This window comes from Balaenoptera physalus, assembly GCF_965194825.1.
Source record: "Balaenoptera physalus genome assembly, chromosome: 11".
Taxonomy (NCBI): Eukaryota; Metazoa; Chordata; class Mammalia; order Artiodactyla; family Balaenopteridae; genus Balaenoptera; species Balaenoptera physalus.
In genome coordinates, this window is record NC_138896.1 from 110,403,513 (window position 1) to 110,427,674 (window position 24,162).

The 24,162-nt window shown below is 48.9% G+C and overlaps 2 protein-coding genes and 1 long non-coding RNA gene across 8 annotated transcripts in view; 2 read left to right on the top strand and 1 right to left on the bottom strand.

Annotated features, from left to right (window-relative positions):
• The first annotated feature begins 83 nt into the window (after positions 1-83).
• Positions 84-8,956, top strand: LOC309638288. Its single transcript, XR_014251052.1, has 2 exons — positions 84-2,743; positions 4,073-8,956. It is a non-coding gene; the product is annotated as an uncharacterized lncRNA (long non-coding RNA).
• LOC309638265 (uncharacterized protein) lies at positions 6,751-17,844 on the bottom strand. Of its 2 annotated transcripts, none has more exons than XR_014251044.1 (2): positions 14,949-17,844; positions 6,751-6,837 (listed from the first exon to the last, which is right to left on the bottom strand). XR_014251044.1 is itself a non-coding variant. In XM_082414024.1 (2 exons), exons 1-2 carry the CDS (start codon positions 15,965-15,967, stop codon positions 13,763-13,765), a joined length of 1,029 nt encoding a protein of 342 aa, XP_082270150.1. In that variant the 5' UTR covers positions 15,968-17,844; the 3' UTR covers positions 7,746-13,762. The 2 variants fall into 2 exon arrangements, 1 of the variants encoding a protein (XP_082270150.1); XM_082414024.1 differs by lacking the exon at positions 6,751-6,837 and adding an exon at positions 7,746-13,772.
• Positions 17,845-20,724: 2,880 nt separating this feature from the next.
• Positions 20,725-24,162, top strand: part of TXNRD3 (thioredoxin reductase 3) — a 41,806-nt gene continuing 38,368 nt past the window's right edge. For 3 of the 5 annotated variants that reach the window (XR_014251038.1, XR_014251039.1, XM_082413960.1), the window contains exon 1: positions 20,725-21,365. Coding sequence is in view for 3 of the 5 variants with exons in the window: in XM_082413960.1 (XP_082270086.1) it covers positions 20,898-21,365 (468 nt within the window). In the remaining 2 variants the exon portion in view is untranslated. The remainder of the gene's footprint in view (positions 21,366-24,162) is intronic. The other 2 variants (XM_082413958.1, XM_082413959.1) reach the window with 1 other exon arrangement.

Here is a 24,162-nt window from a genome sequence, read left to right on the forward strand (position 1 = left end):
GGCGCGTGGCCAGATGGCCGGCCGAGGAGCGGAGCCGCGGTGACCGGGACACCACCACCGAGGAGGCCGCGCTGGGCGGGCGGAGGCGCTGCAGGTTCGCGGTGAGCAGGCCCGTGAATGAGCGTCCTCGGCGCTGAGGAAGACGGCGAAGTCGCGGTGCCAGGAGAGAAGCTGGCGGGAGGCGCCCCTCTGGGCGGGAGGCGGTGGAGGAAGAACTTCGTGCAAAGGCCCTGAGGGAGGAGAAGGAGAGCGAGGGCCCAGCGCGGGCCCGGAGTGTGGGAGGGTGCAGAGCAGACCCGGAGGCGGGCTGAAGGTCAGAGCGGAGAGGGCCTTGTCGGCGGGGCCAGAGCTTGTTCTAAAGGCCCGGGGAGGACAGTGAACGGCTCTCGGCGTTGAGGAGACACGCACCGTGCATCCAGCGTCGTGTTCACGCCTGTCTCGCGGGGTCACACGTGTAATGGACGCGGTGACTGCTGCTTACAGCCTCAGCCACCTGAACCAAGCCCCCTTTTGTTCTCTGAGCTGCTGACTCGCGTCGATCTGCCACAGTGGACCCGGAGCTGAGTTTGGGATCTGGAACTGGGGAACCCGCGACTGCTCCGTGAAATAGTAAGGGTCATTTGGAGCCTTTCGGAACCTGGAAGGGAAGCGGGGAGGAGCAGAGGGTGGAAGAGAAAGTGAGATGCTCTGAGATGAGAGCGGCTTGGGTGAAGAAGACGGTGGACATTGTGGGGGGGCGGGGGGGGCACTAGAGGATTTTTATCCTCTAGGATAACAAGGACATCTGCCAGTTTCCTTCAAAATACTTTGATTTGGAAATCTCCCTCCATCTCTTCCCTATAAGTAGAGGCTGAGTAGGGGATTCTGGTGCAAGTGGTTTACTGGGGGAGTGCCTCAGGAGAAAGCTGACATGCCATCAAAGCTGGGCTCTGGAGCACAAATTATATCCAGAGTTGGCCCGGCTCGGAGGCAAGGGGACTGGCCTTCTGTTTCCCGCAGCAGTCGGTCATTGGCAGCCCAGTGAAGGGGGCGTCTGTGAGCTCTCAGCAGCCCACACCCACAGCAGCCAGGGGATGGCCTCACGGGCTGGACGGGGCACTTTCAGCATGTACTCCATGTTCCTCACGTTTTTCAAGGTCTCCCGAATACCCTGTGACTGTGGAAGGGGTTATAAAAATTGAGGAAAGGGATGGATTTCACTTCTGAGTTGATGAAATAATTAACCACTGAACTAATTCCTCAAAACAAGAGTCAGGGCCACAGGTGACTATGAGACTGTGTGTGGTCTCCCCTGCTCCCACCATGTGCAAACTCCTGGGAGAGAATTGGAATCCCACAAGACTGAGAGTGGGGTTACACTGACACCAACATAGCTAAGCCTCATGACAACCCAGCAAGTCGTGTATCCCTACTTCCCTGAAAAGAAAACCGAACTGCAAAAAGGTGAAGATAGTGACATTATAAATCCAAAGAAGGGTGAGGATTTTAATAAAAACAGTGGCAGAGGAAAGAAAGGGAAGAGAAGTTCATGGTTTTTGAGCACCTTCACGGCACCAGGCTCTATGATGCAGGCACACATGCTTTGCATGCAGTTAATCCATGACCAACTCATTTAGTCCTGGAAACCATCCTGAGAGAGTATTACCCCAGTCTAAGGCCCAGGAAATGGAGACTTCGGGGAGGTAAGGTGTTAGGACAGGCCCACTGTTTACTGCCTAGTACCCATTCTCTCCTTCCTTATGACAGAACCCAGCTTCCTTAGGTGTAACAATGTGCCTGGTTAGAAAAATCGGTGCCTAAGTTCCCACTGGCCAAACTTGGGACAACTTGAGCATTATAGCAATTTGACAGTTTCAACCCATAACATATTTCATTTTTTAAAAAATGCAATAGTCCATGTGTTAAAAGAGAGGGGATGGGGCTTCCCTGGTGGCACAGTGGTTGAGAATCTGCCTGCCAATGCAGGGGGCACGGGTTCGAGCCCTGGTCTGGGAAGATCCCACATGCCGCGGAGCAACTGGGCCCGTGAGCCACAGCTACTGAGCCTGTGCGTCTGGAGCCTGTGCTCCGCAACAGGAGAGGCCGCGATAGTGAGAGGCCTGCACACTGCGATGAAGAGTGGCCCCCACTTGCCACAACTAGAGAAAGCCCTCGCACAGAAACGAAGACCCAACACAGCCAAAAAAAAAAAAGGGGGATGTAGAAAAAGGGGGGGGGTTCTTCTTTACAAAAGAATGCCAGCAAATCAGTGTGAGATTTAAAAATTGCCATTTTGTGACCCTCAGTGAATTAACTGAATCATGCAAAAATCGTCAGTGGATCCTAAAGCTGTTGAGTGACAACTCCCAAGTCTCACCACAGATTTCTGAACAATCATAAAGAGAAAACTATTACATTGATGCGAACTGGAGGTCACTTCCTTAACTAAATGGCTGAATTTAGCATCACAGTGGGACAACATGACATGATGTCCCTCCCCAGGAGATGTAAGGGACACACAGTGTCCCCTTTGGAGTGTTGTTGCCAAAAATGTGTGCCCTGACTCCAATCGTGAGGAAACAATCAGACAAATCCAGAATGTGAGACATCCTACAAAACACTTGTCCTGGACTCTTCCAGAAGGCTAATGTCATGAAAAACAAAACAAGTTTCAAGACATGAAAGAAGCATAACAATGAGACACAGCAGTGAATCTTGATTATATCCTGCATTAAAATGACAACAGCAACAAAGCTATAAAAAGGTACTTGGGACAATTGGGAAAGTTTTATATATGGAATATGTCCTAGGTGACATTATTGAATTAAAGTTAATTTTCTTGTTTTAGGGAGATGCATTTGGAAGTATTGGGGGAGTGTCATAGTGTCTACAACCTGCACTTAAATGGTTCAGGGAAAAATGTTAACAATAGGTGAATCTAGGTGAAATATGTATATTGGAATCCATTATATCTTCCACTGTTTCTATGGGTTTGAAATTTTTCAGAATAATAATCAGGAAATAAAATTCTGCACTTGGGGAAATAAAAAATACTTCCCTCTCTGGACTCCCTTCTCCTTTGTAGCTGGAGGTGACCGTGTGACCTAAATCTGGTCAGATGGCTCTTGAGCAGTGTGGTACCCGGAGAACAGTGCAGTCAGTGCTAAAGAGAGCAGTGAGATGGGATGCAAGGCTGAGCTCTGCCTCCTCCTAGACCTGTGCCCCTCAGTTTCCTGATATAAGAGTGGTGCCAACATTACATGGAGTGCTTGCCCAGAGCTTGGACTTAGTGAACTCATTCAGCAATAGCTATTATTATTGAGAGTTGTTTCTTTTTTAAATAACTTGGCAACCAGTATAGGGGTTGGGGGAGGGGGAGGTGTGTGAGCTGGTGTCTCTTAAATTGGATTCTCCAGAAGCAGAGAAGAAGAAGAAATGGGCTGGTAGAGTAGAAAAGTCAGAAAAGGAATTTGCTTTGTCCATGTTAAAAGTCAAAAGGAAGCTTTTCCTATAAGATCAAGAAAGAGACAAGGATGTCTGCTTGCACGACTTCTATTCAACACTGCACAAGAAAATGAAATAAAAGATTGGAAAGGAAGAAGTAAAATGATCTCTATTTGTGGAAGACATGATCTTGTATATAAAAATCCTAAGGAATTCACACACACACATGCGCACACACACACTCAACAGAGCTAGTAAGCAAATTCAGCAAGGTTGCAGGGTATAAGAACAACATGCAAAAATCAGTTCTATTTCTATATACTCACAATGAGCAATCCAAAAATGAAATTAAGAAAACAATTCCACTTAACAATAGCACCAAAAACAATAGAACACTTAGGAATAGATTTAGCCAAAGAAGTACAAGGCTTGTATCCTGGAAACTAAAAAACACTGTTGTCTAGGAAGGGGGATGGAAATGGACAGGAGAATAAAACTTGGCATAGTGGCTCCATGGTTTATACATTTATCAACACTAAGCCATGCACTTAACATCTAAGCATTTTACGATACGTATGTTATACCTCAGTAGAAGTTGAAAATATTTGAGGTGGAGGTTTAACAACATAATGTTTTATTTCTCACTCAGGCAAAATGTGGTTGTGCGGGACATGGCATTCCCGGCCACCAGAGGCTCTACCATGCTCTTTACCTGCCCATCTGGAACATGTGGCTTCCTCGGCTGACTCAGCAGGACGAGTGAGCTTCAGAGCCTAGAGGACTGAGCCCCAGCTTTCCCTGCCTCGGCAACTGTCACCCCCATTCACATCCACTGGCCATGCAGGCCCACTGCCCCTCCCACCTGCAAGAGCGGGGAAGTGCCGTCTTCTGTGAGTAGAAGGAGAAAGGAAACGTCTAAACACTAGACCATCAGGCACCACCGGTGAATGAACAGCTCATTGGCCCCTTACTGTTTCCTGAGAAGGTCCATGTAAGAAAGATGTACTGATAATAACCGAGAAATTCCAGACGCTGAAAGATCACACTGAGACAAAATCACAATCCATTCTGTGCACAGGTGTCGTGCTGACAGCATACACGCATCTTCTGCCACACAGTAACTATGTTTCATGGATCTTCTGTCTTACAAAGGTGTTTCCTGGGTGCTAAGATTGTCGCCCAGCGACGCGGGCACATTTGTACCTTTGAAAGCAAGTTGTTGCTGCTCGTCACTTGCCTGACTTTGCCTTTTGCGGTGTACTGACACACGCTTCCTCTGGGCTAAAGTTTGGAGACCACTGGGGAGGAGTGGAGCCCTGACGAGAAGGGGGCTGGAGCGAAGGATACTCTCACGCAGGAGGCTCAGGTGGGCCTGAGGTCTGGGAGCCGCCCAGAGGTGTCACTGAGGGGGTGGCGCCCCAGTGCTGGGGGGCGTCTCCGAGTTTTCTGTGACTCTTCACCTCCGAAACCTCAGGCTCCTCGTCTGTAGGATGGGGGTGATTCAGCCGCTGGTAACCACCCCTACAGGCCTGGAAAACGAGAGGAGCTGGATGCGGGGCCGTTTGTAGTGTTCAGGCTGTTTGGGCTCACGCTGAGCTGTGGTGGGGAAAACTCCGGAAAGGCTGGTTGGGTCATGAGGACAGAGGCCTTGAATGCTGCCTATGTCCTTCTACCCTGAGGCGTGGCAGTGGAAGACTCTGGATTTGGGGGCTGTGCTTTGGGAAGCTCTCTGCAGCCCCGCGGTGGAGGACGTCTCTGCAGTAGCTGTGGAGATGGCTGATGACAGGGCCCACCTCCGAAGCACAGCCTGCCCTTCACCACCATCTGAATTTGAGGGGGGCTGCAGCACCCTCCCCGCTGCCCCGCCCTGGCACACACTGGTGGTCCGGGGAGCCTCCTCTCTCCAGCCTTGTGCTTCTACAGGGAGGGACGGGCATTAGCTTGACACTCGGGTAGAAGTTCCTGCGGGGATTCGGCATGTGACACCGCGGCAGCTCTCTCCTCCCCTCTCTGAGGTCTGCCTGCCTGCTTGGAGCGTGTGCTTCTCCACGTGCGGGACTCAGTGCAGACAGTCCGGGTCCGTGGAGGATGGAGGCTCTTCCCATCTGCCTGCCCAGCAGGTTGGCCGCATCTCCCCTCGTGGTGTCGGTGTGGAGATGCCAGCCTGGGCTCGGAGCATCACACCTGCCCACCTCTGTCCGCCCAGCTGCAGGGAGCAGCTGCGGAAGGGCGCTCTCCCTTTCAGCACAAAGGAATCTCTCCCAGAAGCCAGTCTCTCCTGGAGTCACGCTGGTCACCCCAGCCAGGGCCTGGCCCCGGCAGAGGGGGTAGGGTGGCCACGGCAGGTTAAACCTGCGCGATCACTCCCCAGGCCTGACAGAACCAGCCGCCGGCACCCGGTAAGCAGCCCCCTTACGGTGCCCCCCTCAAGCACCCCTTCCAGCCGCTCTCGGGACCGGGCAGCTGCGTGCATAGCGCTCGCTGCGAGCGTGCCCGGGAGGGACAGGGTGCACCGGCCGCCGGGAGCCTGCGCCCCAGCGCCTCCCCAGTACGGTCACCTCCTGTCGCGGTTCTCCCGAGGGCAGCTTGCTGCGCGTGGGCGGCCGGGGACCGTGGGGGCTGCGAGCTCAGTGGGAAGAGAGAGACGTTGGCTCAGCAAAGCCGTGTGGGCCACGGATTGCAGCGAGGCAGCCGGAGCAGAGTCTGGTCAGCCTATGCGGCCTCCTGGCGAATCAGTCTCTCTTTACGCGCCCCACCCCCGCACACACATGCACGCGCAGGTACACACATGCGCACGCACGTGCCCGCCCACGACTGTAACCTGAGTTGGGCTTCGCGTCTCCAGCGCAGGCTCTGGCCTTGCTCCTGGCCCTGAGGCTCCAGCTCGGGGGCCCCGGAGCAGCCTGAGCACCGCCACGGGGGCCTCGGGCGCCAGCAGACCTGGACCTGCCCCTGCGGCCCCGCCCGCCCGTGATGTCGCCTCCCCAGCCAGGCCCACCCCCCCACCTTACACTGCTGTGTCTTATTTTCTTCCCTCCTGAAAAGATCACTCTCTGGATCTTTGTTGCTTACTTATTTGTTTACCGTTGGTCTCCAGCCAATATCACCCACAACACACACAGTTCCCAAAATAGAAGCTTCGGAGCAGAGGGACTGCGTCTGCTTCATTCATCCCTGAATTCCCAGCACCTGGCACAGGGCCTGGGATGGGGCGAGCGCTCAAGGCATCGGTGACTGAGTCACTGACTGACTGGCTGGCTGAATGGGCTCCCCTACTGGTGAGCGAGTTGCTCCAGGTTCAGAGAGGCAAGAAACTGAGTAATTAAGAGTGAAGATTTTCATCTCAGTCCCAGCTCGGCTGCCCGTGTGGTCTCCAGCAAGTTCCTTTGCCTCCCTCTGCCTCGGTTTCCCCATCTGTAAAACAGGCATAAACACAGTACCTACCTGTAGCGCTGATGTGGGATTGCATGAGTTAATACATGTCATGGACCCAGAACAATACCTGGCCAAGAGGAGACACTCAGTTATCACTAGTTATTGTTGTGCTACGCATCATCCAAAGAAGCCTGCCAGCTGAGGCTCAGACAGGGGACATGGCTTGCCTGAGGTCACACAGCAGGAAGGAGGCAGATATGAGATCTGAACCCTGGTCCAAACGTCTCAGAAGCCAGAGCCCTTTCTAGGGTCCCACCTGGCTTTGGCGCCTCCCTTGAAGCGTGGCCTGCCTGGCCCTTGGGTGCGGGGCTTGGGAGCTGGGGTGAAGGCCCAGGAAAGGGGGTGGGGGTGGGGGAGGGCAGGAGGGGCTGCTGGGGAGACCGTCCTGGTACTGGCTCCCTGCCCCACTCTCGATCCCTTCCACCCCCTGCAGCTGCACCCACTCCCCACCATGAGACTCTTAACAGAGTTTTATGAATCATTAAAATGTACGCACAGACTTTAATAACACTGGGCTGTAATAAGAGCTACAGATTGACAGGATTCCTCAGAGAGCTCAGTGGTAAACCTGGTTGCCTACTTGGCAAGATGGTTTTCCAGCCTTTTGCGTCTATTAGCAGGGGAAGGGAGGGACCGAGCGGGGAGTGCCCCGTGGGCTCTGAGCAGCCCCAGGAGGCTCCTTCAGAGCGGCCTGTGCCTTTTCTGCATTCAAGGTCCCACACAGAGCAGCGGCCACACCAGAGCGTTGCGGGGGACCGTTACCTCCCTCCCATCATCTCTGCCACCCCTCTCAGCCATGCTAAACAAAATACCCTCTAAGTGGAAGCCTTGTGTTTGCATTGCAAATGGAGCTTCAAGATAGCCTCCCAGGTTTTCACCAGTGTGAAAATTTTAGTTGCAATTCCCTGACTATTACTATATCTAAAGCTAAGCATCTTTACATTTGTGCTGGTCCTTGATATTCTTTTATCTGTGAATCACCTTCTCATATACTTGGCCCAACTTGCTTGTTTTGTTCTGTTTTGGTTTGTCCTTTTGTTACTGGTTTGCAGGAGCTTTTGTATGCTCTAGATGTCACTCCTCTTTTCCAATGCTCTATTTTCTCCCATCTACCACTTGTCTTTTAACTGTAGGTCATTTTTTGACAAACAAGTTTAAACTTTTTTCATTCAGATATCTAATTCATGCTCTTTTTTGGGTTGTAGATTTTATGTATTAGTAAGGAAGTATCTGCTACTGAACTTGTAAACAGTTTTTTAACATTTACCTTTTAAAACCATTTGCAGTTTATTTTTTATTATGCTATGGGATTATGCTGGATAGAATGTTTTCATATAAATAGCCAATTATGTAGATTTTATATATAGCCCTTATCATTTATTGAATATTTTGTTTTGGCACTGAATTTAAAAAGCCAACTTCATGATAAACTGTTTTCCATATGTACATAGTACATTGCTAGATTTGTTTCTCTATTCTTTAGCTTTTTTATAGCAACTCACCACTGATTTGACTACTATAACTTTATCAGATATTTGGATATCTGACAAGGAAAGTCCCCTCATTGTTTTTCTCTTTTAAATTTTCTTGACCACCTCTGGAGATTTCCCTTCTCGGGGAAAGAAATCATCTTGTCATATACCATTAACAGTCTTCCTGAGATTTCAACTGGGGTTCCGTTGGATTTATAGATTAATTTATGGGAGAGCTGATATAGCTAACTCTTCTTGAAGGCCATTCAGTAAACTTTGGTAGCTTTCTTTATTTAGTATTTAAACATTTTTATGAGGTTTCTCTCTAGATATTTTATGGAATTTGCTGTTTTCAAGAATGAGTTCATTTTTCATTTCATTTTATAATTGGTTTTTGCTAGTATGTAATTAAGCTATTGATTTTTTCTATGCTGATCTTATATGTGGCTGCACTGTTAAACTCTCTTATTGGTTTTGCCAATTGATTCTCTTCAGAATTTTCCAGGTAGATCATCGTATGGTCTGCAGATAATCTCAGTTTTGTTCCTTTTTTCCAGTATTAATGACATTTTCCCTCGTATTATAGTACTGGCTAGAATCTCCAATAAAAAGTTTGAATAGCACAATGATACTAACACTGACTCTTTTTATTTCATTATCAAGTGGTGACGATTACTGTAGAGTCTCGATGCCCTTTATCATATTAAGAAAGAACCTAATTTGCTAGAAGCTTTGCTTTTTATCCTGAAAGTATATATGTTGAATATTTTCAAAAGTGTTTTTGTTCTCTATGAAAATAGTTATGTGATCTTTCTTGTACTCTAGAAAAGCAGTGATTTAAACCGGTAGATTTTTATTCTAAAGTTGAACACATACCTGCATTCTTGGGATGTCTCTTAATACACTGCCAAACTGAATTTGCTAATTTTTAAAAAATAAAAATCAATTTAATTTAAAATATAATACTATAAAAATGTTCTGTTCATCATAATTTAAAATTAAAAACACGGAACACATTCAATTAATAAAAACATAACATTTACATATTTTTGATATTTTTTAATGAAGGGAGAGAAACAAAAAAAGGTTAAAAACGAAAATGGAAAAAAGACACTTTCACACAAACATCTAGACACAAAGAAACTAAAAATGTGAAACTAAAGAAAAAAGACAAATTAGAGAACAAAGGCCAAGAGACTCAGAAATAAACATGTTCGGAAGACATATAGCTGGACATATAGATGAAAAATAGATAGATGTATACACAACTATAGAGAGAGATGGGGGCAGCGGGAGAGAGGAGGGAGAGAGGAAGGCAGAGCCGGGAATATACGCTGAGACTGCAGTAAGGATAGAATGATTCTTAGGCAGAGTGACCTTATGGGCAGCACCCCATCGTCTGTATGGCCCTCAGGTTTCCATTCTATACGGCATTTTATTTGGGTGTTTTGCGCCCGTGTTTATGAAGAAGATCGGCATATAGCTTTATTTTCCTGAGCTCCTCTCCTTTGTCTCTTCATCTATTGAAACATCTCTTTCATTGACCAGCTGCGTTGCTTTTGTTTGTATTTTATTAATTTCTACTTTAGCTTTAATCTCATCATTCTACTTTTTTGGATTGTTTAAATGGTTTTTAAATAATTTATTTGAAAGTTTAGTTCATTTATTTTCAATCTTTTTTGTTTTCTAATGAACGCATATAAGTCATACTTCTTCCTTTGAGTATTGCTGTGGCAGAAAAACAGATTCTGTAATATGGTGCATCTGTGATTGTTCAGACATTAAATAGTTCATACATTATATATTTTAATTTTCCCTTTAATTCAAGAGCTATTAAAATGTTTTTGTTAACTTCTAGTTTTATCCTATTTCAATCGGCCTAAATAATAGCAGCTCTTTGAAGTTTATTAAAATATCCTTTACGGCCTTGCATAGGTCAGTTTTTCAGAGTATTCCATTTGTGGTTAAAAGAATATATAATCTCTGCCAGTTGAGCAGAATGGTAATTAGATTAAGCTCATTACTTATTTTATTCAAATCCTCTTTTTACTTATTCATTTCTACGAGTTTTGTCAAAATTGCCCACTAAGACATTGAGGATCTAGTTTTTTTCTATTTGTAATTCTGACAGGTTTCTGCTCTATGTATTTTCAAGTTGTGCTTTAAGTGCAGTAAAATGATCATTAGTTACCCTGTGGATTGTTCCCATTCTTCAGCATGACATACCCCTTTCTTTTATTATTAAATGCTTTGACCTTGAATTCTATTTCATCTGAATTTAATATTACCATCTTTTTTTGTTTTATTAGCATTTTCTTTCCTTCACTTTCATTTTTCCTGGATTATTTCTTTTAGATATGTTTCACATAATTTGTACTTTTATCCAACCAGAGTTTTTTTTCTTTTAATTAATAAATTTAACCCACATCTATTGTGATGACTGATATTATTAGAATTGTTTGTTCCATTTTTTTTTGTTTTTGTGTGTTATACTTTTTCTTTCTTTCTCCCCTTTCTTACATTTTGTTATACCAACTGAATTTTCTTGAAATTTTTTTCACCCTTTGAAAATACTTAATTAAGGTTATATTTATAAAACACTATCTGTAGTTAAATCACCCCCAGTCAGACAACACGTGCTACTTCCCTCTGCTCCATTTACCAGTTCCCTAGAATTTTTATTCCGTGATCATTTTGTTTTCATTAAAGTATAAAGACATACTTTACATGCCCACATCTTAAGTGTACAACTTGATGAATTTTTCAAGGTGAACACATCCCTGCAAACAGGACCCAGAGGGGCACAGAACATCGCCAGTTCTCGACAAGCCTTTGTTGAGCCTCCCGTCATCGCCGCCACAGGTAAACCACAGCACCACTCCCGTCACCACCGGTCAGTGCGTGAGGTCTCTCAACCTGTATGTTTGAATCACAGCGTCTGTTCCCTTGCGTACGGCTTCTCCTGCTCCGCGTCACGCCTCTGAGACTCCTCCACACAGGAGCACGTGGCAGCGGTGCTTTCCTCGTCCCTTCTACGGCTGTGTCACAGGTGGTCTCTTCTACGATGGTGAAATTTGTGTCGGTCCCATTGTGTGGGTGTTGCGAACTACGCCACCGGGAACATTCTAGCACCTGTCCTTTGGAACAGGTATCTATGCATTCCTTTTGGATACACACCCAGGACAGGGCACGACTGTTTAGCATTTGAGTACACTGTCACTTTTCCAGGTGGTGTATCACGTTGTTATTTAAAATGTCTTATTTTAATCAGTCAACACTCATTTACTCTTAAAAAATAGCTTTTATTGTTTTATTTGATCACCATTGTACCCTATCATTTTTATTCTTGCTAGAGCTCATCACCCAGCATTTGTTTGTTTTTAGAGAGTGTCTGTGGGCCTTAAATGTTTGGCTTCTTTCATGCCTGGAAATGTCTTTATTTTGCCTTCACAATGAATCGTAGCTTTGTAATACTGAATAGTTAGGCTTCATATAAAGTTATAGGTTCCAAGTGATTTTCACCCAGAACTTTGAAGATACTGCTGTACTGTCATGCTGATCTCTTGAGGGGCCCATCAATCTCAGCATTCCTGCATTTCTTCAGTTTGGGGGGGAATTTCCTCTATCACTTCTTGGAAAATCTCTTCCCTTCCAATCTGTCTATTCTCTCTTTCCAGAACTCCTATTTGATGGCTTTTACAATTTTTTACTCTGTCCTTCGTGTCGCTTGACTTTTGTTTCATGCTTTCTATTTCTTTGTACTTTTATGATAATTCCTCACTTAGGTTTCCTAGAATGTGAATATTCCATTTTTCAGCCCATCCATTGAGGTTTTCTTTTTCCTAATTTAGCAATCAAGTTTTTAATATCTTTTTTTTTTACAAAGGCAATATCCTCGTGCATCTCTCTGAAGCCATTAATTATACTTATTCAAAATTCCTGTCCTGCTCTCTGTATAAATTTGATTAGTGTTACTATTTAGAGAACACGGTGGAAAGCCTTTCTCACTACTCATATTCAGTCTCGAATCATCACGCAGATTTGCAAACAGATCTGAGCAGTTAGCAGCACTGGTGCTGAAATGGAGCCCGATCAGAGGGGCTCACGTCAGCCGTGTCTGGTGAGAATAGAGGCTCCTTCGAACCTACAGACCTTTGCCTTCCACCCTCCTTTCTCTCCCCTCCCAGGCACCCCTTCCCACTGCTCCAAAATGGTAGCTCATTTCACCCCTGGTTTACAGGTTGGCTTGGGGCCCATAAGGGAACTGGTTGGTGGGTCCTTGGGAGTCAAAGTTAGGTTGAGGTGTCCCCCCTAGGGGGAGAAAGAGGAGGAGAAAGCTAGGACGTGTGGAAATCCCTCCAAAGTCCAAGGGTTGAGCCAAGAAAATAACATCATTTGACCCATCTGCAGAAGGATGGGGAAAAAAAGGAAAGCCCAGCATGGGCACAGGTGAACGTGGGAGGCAAGTAAGGACATCGGCCCCAGGTGGCGCCTGTGCGTGCTGCTGAGTGTTCATGGCTGACCTTTCTCAGCCACCCGGGGACCTGCATGTGGGATGGGTGGGGTTGGCCCAGAGCTCCTCAGTCGGATGGACAGAAACCTGTAACCCCGCCCCACTCCTGCAGGACAAGCCCCAAATGCCACTAGTTGGATTCACAAGTCCTCCCCTTTCTGGATTTCATAAGATTCAGGCTCTGTGTCTCCTGTTTCTCTGAGACTGGGATAAATACAGTATAGTACCAAATTCACAGACTTTGTAAATGGAGAAAACTCAAGATCTTCCTCCAAGCCCAGCCTTGATATCTTTGCAACTTAGAATTTCAGTCTCATGTGTGTTATAAACAGCTTGTTTGCCAGACCTAAGAAATTCACCCACACTCCCTGGCTGGTTGAGTTTTCTTCCCTGAGTCTGTAGATATCCTTCATCACAACTTGACAAAAGAATGGTGCTTTGAGGCCTGTTTCATAGGTTTTCTATTCTACAGGTTTGCTGCCCACTACTACCATCTGTCAGATTCACAAAGCAGTAGTATGTACGCATTCCTGTTGGCTGAATTTATGTAGACGCTAATTCTTGCAGCTGTTAAAAAAGGAGAACGGCAAAAGCAGGGAGGAGCACACAGACCCCTCCTCTCAGAAAATTCTCGCTCATCACAGTTTAAAGGCAAGAAGCACAAATAATGCTGCAAGATAAGAAAATAAACAAATAAAACCACCAGGATTCTAACAACCGACAATTACTGTTCTTCCAACTTAGATACTAGAGCTTGCAGAAAGCAGCCACATTGCCAAAAACTATTACTCTGCATCTTTAACCAGCAGATGACACCTCTGCAGTTGAGTAAAGTGAATTCTTTTAGGTGAAATCATTCCTGCAAATGAATAGGAACCAAATCAGAGGCCAACGTGCAGGCTCCAGTTTTATGAGGCCATTACCAGTCCCTGGGAGGAAACGGGAAAGAGCAGTGAGTGACACCCCACCCCACCCCGGCCCCAGGACACAGCCAGCTTTGTCACCTCCCGCTCACGTTCCTGAGACAGCCCTTCCAGGGAAACGGGGTGGGTGCACTTTGATTATTTCACAGCTGGAAAGCAGCTAAGGATGTGGCCTCAGAGCCATCATCAGCTCGTTCACTCTTGTTCTCTGAGCACTGTCTACAACCAGCGAGCATCCCTCCGGCTCCCGTGTGCTAAAGGACACAGATGTGTTCAAGGAGAGAGCCAGAGCCTGAGACAGGAGGGGCCGAGACAAGAGGTGATCGTGCAAACCGCACCCTGAGAGCCCCCATCCTGCACCCTCGCCAGGATGGACTTTCTGTTCTCTGCTTTCACTCCTACTTTCCGTGAGTGTCAGCCATGTGCCAGCACACACCCAGCACTGATGACACAGTGGTGACCACACGGCCTGCTCCCCGCCCTTCCGCTCTGGGGGAGGGGGTGTGCCAGACATTAATCAGATAATCACACAAGTATAGCATTACAAATTATGGTTTGTGCAAGGGATCTGAGAACATGTCACAGTCTGGGCTGATGGCAGAGTGTGCTCCAAAACTGTCTGCAAGGGGCCCTGGGCCCAGCTCCCAGAGGGCGTGGCGTCTCCCTGCCCAGGCCTCTGGGGAGAGGTGCCATGCCATGCGGGTGGCCTGCAGCTGTGGGCTGTGAAGGGGGTCCCACGCTGCCCCTGGCGGGCATCCTTCTCCTGCCTTTTCGCCCCTCACTCACTGTCTCCGCCCCTCCTCAGCCCCACCCCTCCCACCTTCCATTCTGCATCTCCCTTGGCCACTTAACTAAGATGTGGGCTCCAGCAGCTCACGACTTCTCTGGGCCTCAGTTTCCTTGTCTGTGTAATGGGGACAATCCAAGTAGCTCAGAGAATCAGAAGGCTATCGTACGGTTTCAATGAGTCAATACAGGCCAAGCGGCAGCACACTTTCTGTCCGTCCTTTCTTACGTCGCTGCCTGCGCACGTGCTTTCTTGCGCAGGGCGGGGCTCTCGGTAGCCGACCAGGACATTCCTTGAGAGCAGAGCACGCCTCTGCTCTTCCGGTTCATCAGGGAGTCCACACTAGGCATTTCCGCTCTATGGAACCGTCCAGGGTTCACACCATGCGCTCATACCTGTTTCCTCCGTGAACCCGAGACGGGCTTGACCTGTTTAAGAGGAGAAATCCAGACCCGGAGCGAGGGTTGCTGTGCGGAGAGACGTCCTGCGGTGGCCGGACCCCGCGGTCCCGAGGCGCCCAGCTGCGCCGGCGCGGGCGGCGGGGACACACCTGCGCCCAGGTGCGCGAAGAGGAAGCGCCTCGCGCCGCCCGCTTCCCGAGCGGCCACTGCCACCTGACGGCCGGCCGCAGAAGTGACGCCGGGCGGGCCCCCCACGCGGGGGCGTCCTTGCGGCGCTGCTCGGCAGGCGGACGCGCCTCGGAACGCGCGGAATCCCGGCAGGAATCTTCCAGTGGTGCCAGGCCCCGGGCCCTGCTGCGCGGGCGCTGAGAGACGAGCGCGCCTGCGGCAGAGGAATCACCTCCGGGAACCGACCGCGGAGAGCGCAGCCGGTCCGCCCAGCGGCCGGCGAGTCCTGGTCCCGCGCTGCGCTCCAATCCGCCCCTCGCTCCGGCTGACAGCGGCTCTGCATCTGAGGCCGAACCCTTCCCGGCCCAGTTGTCCAAGAATCCCCCGGGCCGTGCGGGAACGGCACCTTCCGGGCCCGAAGCCGACATCTCCCCGCGGGGACCCGGGGCTGGCGCGGTGGGCAGGCCGCCCCCAGCAGGCTCGCCGCCCCCAGCGGGCTCCGCCCTCCCCGCGGAGTTACCTTCGGGGCCGGGGCCGGGGCCGGGGCCGGGGCCGCCCTTCCCGCTGGGACCTGAGGGAGGCCACGCGCTGTCGGCGAGAGGCTCTGCTTTCAATAACAGCAGAGAGTCCTGCGCCCCTTCCCTGGAGGGCTGGGGGCCGCGGTGCGAATGTGCCACCATCCCCTCCTGACTCTCTTTACTAAGGACTCTGGAGCGTAGGCATTTCCAAGGCAAAGAAACTGTTGACACCTTTTCTAAAAAAAAAGAAAGCAGTCGGACCTGCCGCCCTGCCTTCCGTTTATGTAACTTAAACTCAGAAGGTTCCGCCTGAACAGGCATTTCCATGACTCAGACCTACCCCCTACCTTTCCTGGCTGCTTTCTGGAAAGATCAACGCCAGGAAACGGGAGGGGGTGTGCAGCTCTCCCTTCACTTGAGAAGCCCAGCCTGACCCTCTGTTGCCTCCATGCCTGGGAGGGGAGAGTGAGTCTCTGCTCCAGCGGGACCTGAATCCCACTCTGGTGGGTCCCTTGGCTCAGGGGAGCCGTGCTGGGCTGACCAAAGGCTCCTCCACGTGCGGAAAACAGGGAAAGAAGCACAGCAAAGTCTGAACGTCTCACAACACCCGGAGTGCCGCCCGAGGAAATAGTCCATTCGTGCCCCGTGCACAGGGGAAAGGAAAAGAGAGCCCACTGAGAAAGAGAGGTCCCCTTCTGCTACCTTCTGAAATCCTTGTTTTCTTTCCCCGTGGGAGACTGTTGGCAAAAGTAGCCCCGGTTTTGTCCCCTCCCTGTGTGCATGTCCTCGGTGATGGGACTGCAGCCCGTCCTGTCACGAGGAGGGCAGGGTACCTCCCTCTGGCCCTTTAGTCGACAGGAAGTCGCAAAAGAGAAGGTGTTCTGGTTCCCAGCCAAGGCCTCCGGAGGCCTTGCATGTTTCCTGTCTCTCAGAGATCTCTGGGCCTGCCTGCTGCAGGATGAGTCACCCAGCTGTCCCAGCTGAATCTCCGGATGTGCTAGGAAGCTGCACGGAGAGGAGTGAGGCCGCACATTGATTCAGGGCTGACTCACAGCTGACACGGCAGCAAGCCCTGCAGAGCCCAGCTCAGAAGGGCAGGACCCTGCCACCTCAGATCACGAGCAACACTGAGGGTTGTTGATGAAGGATGGTTCCTTACGCAGCAACAGCTAACTGACACACCCACTGCCTTTATTTTTCTGCCCATCCTGGACCCACTCAAGGTCACCCAGCTGGGTAGCCACGTCTCTGGGTTATTCCCCCACTCTCTGCCCTCTGGGGCTCGGTGATAGGAAAGCAGCCTCCCACTAAGGAAACGTTACAAACACTGGGTGTCCGCGGAGGCCGGGCTGGTGAGCTCTCTGCACTGAGGGGCAGCAGGGGGCTGCTGCCCAGTCTCCGGTTTTTTCCTGAACATATTCCTCCTTCTCTTTGAGACAACTGCTCTGTGAGATGGCGGATTGGCTTCCGACAATGGCTTCCATTCACTAACCTCCTAGGGTGGACTCACCTTTTCCTCCTGGAGCATTTCTTCAAGGATTAGCTCCTCATTTGGGTGAAGGGGAGCGTCAAATCACTTCTTGAGAAATGCTCTGTGCAGGGTCAAACTCCTGAGTCCTTCCATGTCTGAAAACACCTTTACTTTGCCTTTAAACATTGGCTTGTTCTAGATGTCTAGGTGCAAAATTAATGTTCCTCACAAATTTAGAGGTGGTGTTCCTTTTCCCCCCAGCACCCAGAGTTACTGGTGAGGCATCTGATGCCAAATGCATCCACCCTGCACCCACCTTTTTTGGACGCTCATAGGATATTTCCATTATTCTTGATATTCTGAAATTTTGTGCTGCTGTCATGTGGGTCTTTTCGATCCATTATGCTGGGCACTCAGAGGGCCCTTCTGGCCTGAAGGCTCATGTGCTGGGAAGTTGTCTCCTATTATTACTATTATTTTCCTATTTCTGTCCCTTTTTCTCTGTCTATATTTTTGGAGCTTCTATTGGACAGACATTGTAACCTCATGGATTGATTTTTTTGGTTTCTTCTTTCATATTTTCTGCCTCTTTATTGTGCCATATTGTGGGAAATTTTCTTATACATAGACACGTGCGTATACATAGAAATATATATTGTAAGTGTAGATAATAATTATGTAATATATATAATTCATATCATACTTATACATAATAATTTATATTATGTACAATATTTTTTTTTTAAAGATTTATTGATTGATTGATTGCTATGTTGGGTCTTCGTTTCTGTGCGAGGGCTTTCTCTAGTTGCGGCGAGCAGGGGCCACTCTTCATCGCGGTGCGCGGGCCTCTCACTGTCGCGGCCTCTCTTGTTGCGGAGCACAGGCTCCAGACGCGCAGGCTCAGTAGTTGTGGCTCACGGGCCTAGTTGCTCCGCGGCATGTGGGATCCTCCCAGACCAGGGCTCGAACCCGTGTCCCCTGCATTAGCAGGCAGATTCTCAACCACTGCGCCACCAGGGAAGCCCTACAATATTTTTATATATAAATAAGTTTTGGCAACAATACATCAAATTTCTGAGTTCTAGTTTTCTAATTGTTTCTTGTTTTATTTATTCGTATTTTCTTTATTTAACAACTTAATTCACATGCCATGAAATGCACCCATTTAAAGTGTAAATTCCAAGGCTTTTAGTATATTCACAGAGTTATGCATCCATCGCCACAATTTTAGAACATTTTTTTCTCAAAAAATATCCTATAAGCCTTAGCCATCACTCCCCATGCCGCCCTATTTTCTCCCCTGCTGCCCAGCCCGAGGCAACCACTAATCTAGTTTCTGTGTCAATGTCTTCTTGGCTCTATCATCTGATTTCTTGAACCTGACTTCAATGAATTAAGGACTTACAAGGGATAAGAGGTGATTAATTAGGCTGTTTCCTGCCCCAAGAGACAAATATGGAAGAAAAAGACAAATATATGTTGAAAATTAAAGGATAGAAAATGATATGTATATAAATACCAACAAAAGAAAGTAGATTTGGCCACAGTAATATTTGGAAAAATAGAATTTAATGACTGAAGAGTTAACAAGGACAAAGAAGAATATTTTATGATAAAAAATATACTCCCTTAAGAAATTATGAGTCATGAATTTTTCTGCACCTAACATCGTAATGCTGAAATATTTTTATTTGTTAAGATGCTTTTTATTGAGCTCGAGCTGGCTTACATAATAAAGGGAATTGAAGGGAATTGCAGTGCTGATTCTGGAGGGGCTGATTCTGCAGTGCTGATTCTGCAGAGGGAGGGGCCCGGGACCCGAGTCTGTCCCTCCTCTGACATCCGTGTGGCCTTGGGAAGATCCTGTTCTCATCCCCATCCTTAGCTGTCTCACCTGTGAGGTAGAGACAATGATCTCTCCTTTCTGGGGCTGTTGGGAGGAGTAAATAATGAAACTTCACACATGTACCGATTGTGTGCTTACCAGGTGCCAGATGCTGTCTTAAGCACTTTATGTGTATTGACTCTTGTAAATTCACATCAACCCTTTGAGGTAGGAACTGGTATTAGTCTCATCCTATGACTGTTGTCTCAGACCACTGACTAGGAAGCAGTGGGGCTGGGATTCTGAGCCAGGCTGTCTGGCTTCAGAGCCTGTGCTTTTTCAGAGCTTAATTAAAATACAGTTTCCTAAAAAGTGTCATGGTTCTGAAAGGCCCACCAGTGAAGCTTTGATGGATCAACTAGACGTAAGGCCATGAACAGGATACAAAGGAAAACCCAGGAAACAGGGAAGCAGAAAGAAATGTGTTATCCTTTCTCTCAATGACCCAGCCTCTGGCCAAGGAGAGGACCGGAGGCTGAGAGGGAACGGGATGGTTCCTCGTAAGGAGGCCTGACTGTGAAACTCTTGAATTTTGAAAACTAAGGTTAGAGGCATCCTCGGGGCCAAGTAGATAACAAATTTGGCACAAAGGTGTTGAGGACAATAAACCTTAAGTTGAAGCTGTGGGCAGCCCTTTCTCCTTCTTACTATCATATCTGTAGCCATAAAGCCAACTCCACAGTAAGGTAGGTGAGACTTAGAAAGGAACCTGCAAGGGGCTGTGAGTGAATGGTCAGCAGGAGACCTGGACTGACCTCGGCCTGCCTGAGAAATGACCTCAGGCATCTCCCTCTCATACCGTCCCCTAGAAAAAGCTAGATTTGCTGGATGAGGGAGAACATCTAGGCTGAGTAAACAGAAAATGCAGAGACCCTAATGCGGCACTGTGTTTGACATAACTGAGGCACAGGGAGAAAGCCAGTGTGGCTGAAGCACCGTGAACCACAAGGTGTCAGGAGATGACCCCTGAGAAGGACCAGGCCACGCCTGCTGGTCTTGTGGTTGAATGTCTCTCTTTATTGGGGTTTAATACATTCATCCTACAGCCGCAGGGGGCTGTAAGTCATGGTGAGCAAGTTAGCCCTGAGATCCCCCACCCAGCCACCCAAATGATGGATACAGGATTCCTGCTCTGGCACAGATGACTTCAGGGTCCCTTTATTAGAAGTGCCTCCAGAATTCTATGCAGTAGGGACTGAGGGGTAGCGACCTAGGAAATTCCTTTAAAAACTTCGTAGCGATAAGAAACACAGTAGTATTTTTATTTACTTTGCTGGATATAAGCTTTAAAAAATAGCCATCTTTCCTAAAGATGGTTTTATTTATTCACTCTTTCCAAAGATTGAGACATCCATCCTCATTGAAGACCATACATCTATTTTTTTTTTTTAATAAATTTATTTATTTATTTATTTTTGGCTGTGTTGGGTCTTCGTTTCTGTGCGAGGGCTTTCTCTAGTTGCAGCAAGCGGGGGCCACTCTTCATCGCGGTGCGCGGGCCTCTCACCGTCGTGGCCTCTCTTGTTGCGGAGCACAGGCTCCAGACGCGCAGGCTCAGCAATTGTGGCTCACGGGCCCAGCTGCTCCGTGGCATGTGGGATCTTCCCAGACCAGGGCTCGAACCCGTGTGCCCTGCATTGCCAGGCGGATTCTCAACCACTGCGCCACCAGGGAAGCCCCCATACATCTATTTTTAAGGTGGCCTAAAGGGGTTTGTGGAGTGGAAGTAAGAGTGGAAGTAAGTCCTCCACAGGGGTGACCCCTGGGAGATCACACGGAGACTGGGCGGTCCCGCGGTGCGCGTACCAACGTTGGGATAACAAGACCCTACAGCTTGGCACCCGCCCCTTTGCGAAGGATAGGCGAGTTCCCAGAGGCCGGGCAGAGACCTAGTTCGCATGCGCCGGGGGTCGGAGGCGGAGCCGGGGTCGGAGGCGGAGCCGGGGTCGGAGGCGGAGCCGGGGTCGGAGGCGGAGCCGCCGTTGCAGGGCGTGGGCGGCACCCGGGCTACCTGCCTAACCTCCGTCCGCTCTCCCGGAGCCGGTGTCTCCTCTCCGGGCAGGCCCGGCCCAGCCGGGAGTGACACCGCGGCCCTGGCGCAGCTGCCGCCGCAGACGCCGCCGCCCTCGCGGGCGCAGACGTCCCCGGGACCGGCGAGCGGCGCCGCCCCCAACCGCCGACTGGCCAATGTCCGCGGCGTATCCGTGCCGCAGTCGCCGCCCGGGCGCCGGGCCCGCCTGTCCGCCCCCGGGACCAGCCGCCTGTCTTCCGCGGCCCGCGAGGAGCTTCGGCGCCGCCTGCTGGGCCTCATCGAGGGCCACCGAGTGGTCATCTTCAGCAAGAGCTACTGTCCGCACAGTGCGCGGGTAGGCGGGCAGGGGCTTCCGGGCCCACTGGTCCGTCGCCTCTGCGGCCCCCCACCCCTGCCCGGGTCCGCTGGTCCGTGCCCGCCCGCTCCCCGGGCCTCGGGCCCGTCCGTTCCGCCCTCGTCCGCGGACCCGGTCCGGAAGGCTACACCGGCCCCGCCGTCCTCGGCTGGGCCACGCGGTCCTGCCTTCAGCCTCCGGACGGGCCTGCGGGCGTGAGCCGCTGTCCTACCCTGGCCGCGAGCTTGGTGGACGTGGGCGGGGGATCCGGAGGGAAAAGGTCTCACGGGTCCTGTCCTGGGAGGAGAGCAGCGGGGAGAGGCCGGCGCTGGTCCCGTCCCGACCGCGTGCCCCTGATCCGCTTGGCGCCTCAGCGGCAGTTTGGGCCGGACTGCACGCGGCCCCTCACTGCACCTGTGTTGTGAGTTTGAGCAGTGATCCTCTGGAAGACAGACCCATCTGTATGATGGCACTTTGCATATTTGAGCTATACTTCACGTTATTGAGAATCGAAATAATACGCGGAAGATGCACAAGCATAAACTGTTGGGATAGGTGCGTGAAATTATGATTTTCAATCTTATTTTCAGATTTCCATTGACTTATACGTTGTTCGGGCAAACGTGTATCTCACACGTGCACCTTACAGTTTCTCTAGGAAGACCACACTCCGGCGGGAGCCTCCTGATCCCCCTGGTTTATACCACACCCCCGCCCTCCCCCTACCAGGGTGACCACTAGCCAGAATTCCTTGCTTTTCCTTACAGTTTTGCCGCCAAACGTATGTATCATTAAACCGTACTTTGTTCCTTTTGGCTTGTTTTGGTACTTTATGTTAAGTAGAATCATGCATTTGTATTCTGCACTTTTTTCCTTCAACAGTTATGTTTTAGAGATTGATGCATGTTAGTACCTGTAACGGGTTTGTTAATTTCCGTTACTGTACTCTTCCCTAGGATGACTCATAACCACAGTGTATCAGTTCTGCTGTTTCTAGTATTTTGCTCTTCAATACAACATGGTTATGCCTATTCTTACCATATGGCCCGGTGCACGTACACAAGACTCGCTATTTTAGAGTAGGCATTTTGAAGCTGAACGGCTGGCCCACAGAGGAAGCATGATTTCTTCCTTAACGAGGTGCTACCAAAATGTTTTTCCACGTGGTCATACCACTTACCCTGCCACTGGCAGGGTATTAACAGTTCCCATTGCTCTACATCCTTGCCAACATTTGATATATTTAATTATTGCCATTCTGGCATTTATGAGATGGTATTTCATTGTGGCTTTAGCTCTGCGTTTCCCTGATAACGTTGAACATCTTTTCATGTGTTTACGGGTCATTTGAGTTTCCTCTTCTGCAAAACGTTCAGATATTTTGCTTATTTCTCTATTAGGTTGTTTTATTTATTTATTGTTACTGATTTATAGGCGTTCTTTATGTATTTTGGATACTAGTCCTCTGGTGATATGTATTGGAAAATCACCCAGATTTGGCTTTTCTTTTTACTCTCTTTTTGGGATCTTTTGGTTAACTGAAGTTTGGAAGTTTAACATGGTTGACTCTATCACTCTTTTTCTTTTCTGGTTTGTGCTTTTTGTGTGTCTTATTTAAGAAATCTGTTTCTACTCTGAGGTCATAAAGATACTCTTCTGTATTAGCTCCTGAAAGTTTTAGAGTGTGCTTTTCACACCCCCCCTTCTTTAATTCCACCTGGACTTGAAGCTGAGGACGTGTGGGGATCCAGTTCATTTTTTCCTTTATAACTTGTCAGTTGTCCCTGCTTCATTTTTTGGAGAGTCCATTCTTTCCACGGTGGTTTGAATGCTCACTCATCACCTATCAGGTTCTCACATATGTGTTGGTTTCTTTCTAGCCTCTGTCTTCTTTCTCTACGTATTTAAGTAGTCCTTTGGAGCTTATAAAAGGGCCAAGCAGTCAGAACTGTGCCTGGCCACTGCTGTGTCGCTGGGGCCTAGAATAGTATGAGGCAGGTAAGTGAGTTGAGTGAATAAACAGCCTTAGATTGTTCTGGTCAAACCTTTGCTGACACAGAAAATCTTAGGACCGATGATTTTCTGTTCTGTGTGCGTCACCCCTTCCAACAACGTGGCCACTACTTTGAGTCCTGTTACATAATTGGACAGCTCTGTTTACTGGAAGTTTTAAAAAATTGAGCCCAAATCTGTCTCCCTGAAACATTTACTCACTTTTGGAGGTGATTGTTGCTCCAGTGCACAGAATTAAGAATCTGGCTTCTACTTGGATGGCAGATATTTCAGTATTTTCCCTGAGTGTTTTTCTTTCCTGGCCCAGCTTTTCACGTGTTTATGTCATTTGTCTTTACATGTGACCCTTCACTAAATGGATTGTGCAGTAGTTTGACCATGAACCGCTTAAATGTGTCACCCAGACTGGACACCGTATTCCACATCCCTACCTGTGCAGAGTCAGGTAGAGAGGTTTGTTCCTTTATTGGGCCGCTAATGTCATTCAGCAAGTGTTGCTGGGTGCTTAGTGTTTTGGGCCGCAGAAATGAATAAACTGTGGCCTTGCCTCCCGAGAACTCATGGTCTAATGGAGCTGTAATCAGCCAGTTCTCAGGTACCCAAAGAAACGCGTGTGCGAGACAGGTGCTGTGGGAATGAGAGACAAAAACAGCTGCTTCTGTGGGGATCAGAAAAATTAAGGACGTGATGTTTAAGCTGGTCTTTGAGGGATCAGGTGGATGTAGGCAAGGAATAGCATCTAGCTGAAGAGTTCCTATAAGCAAAGGTAGGAGATGATGCCATG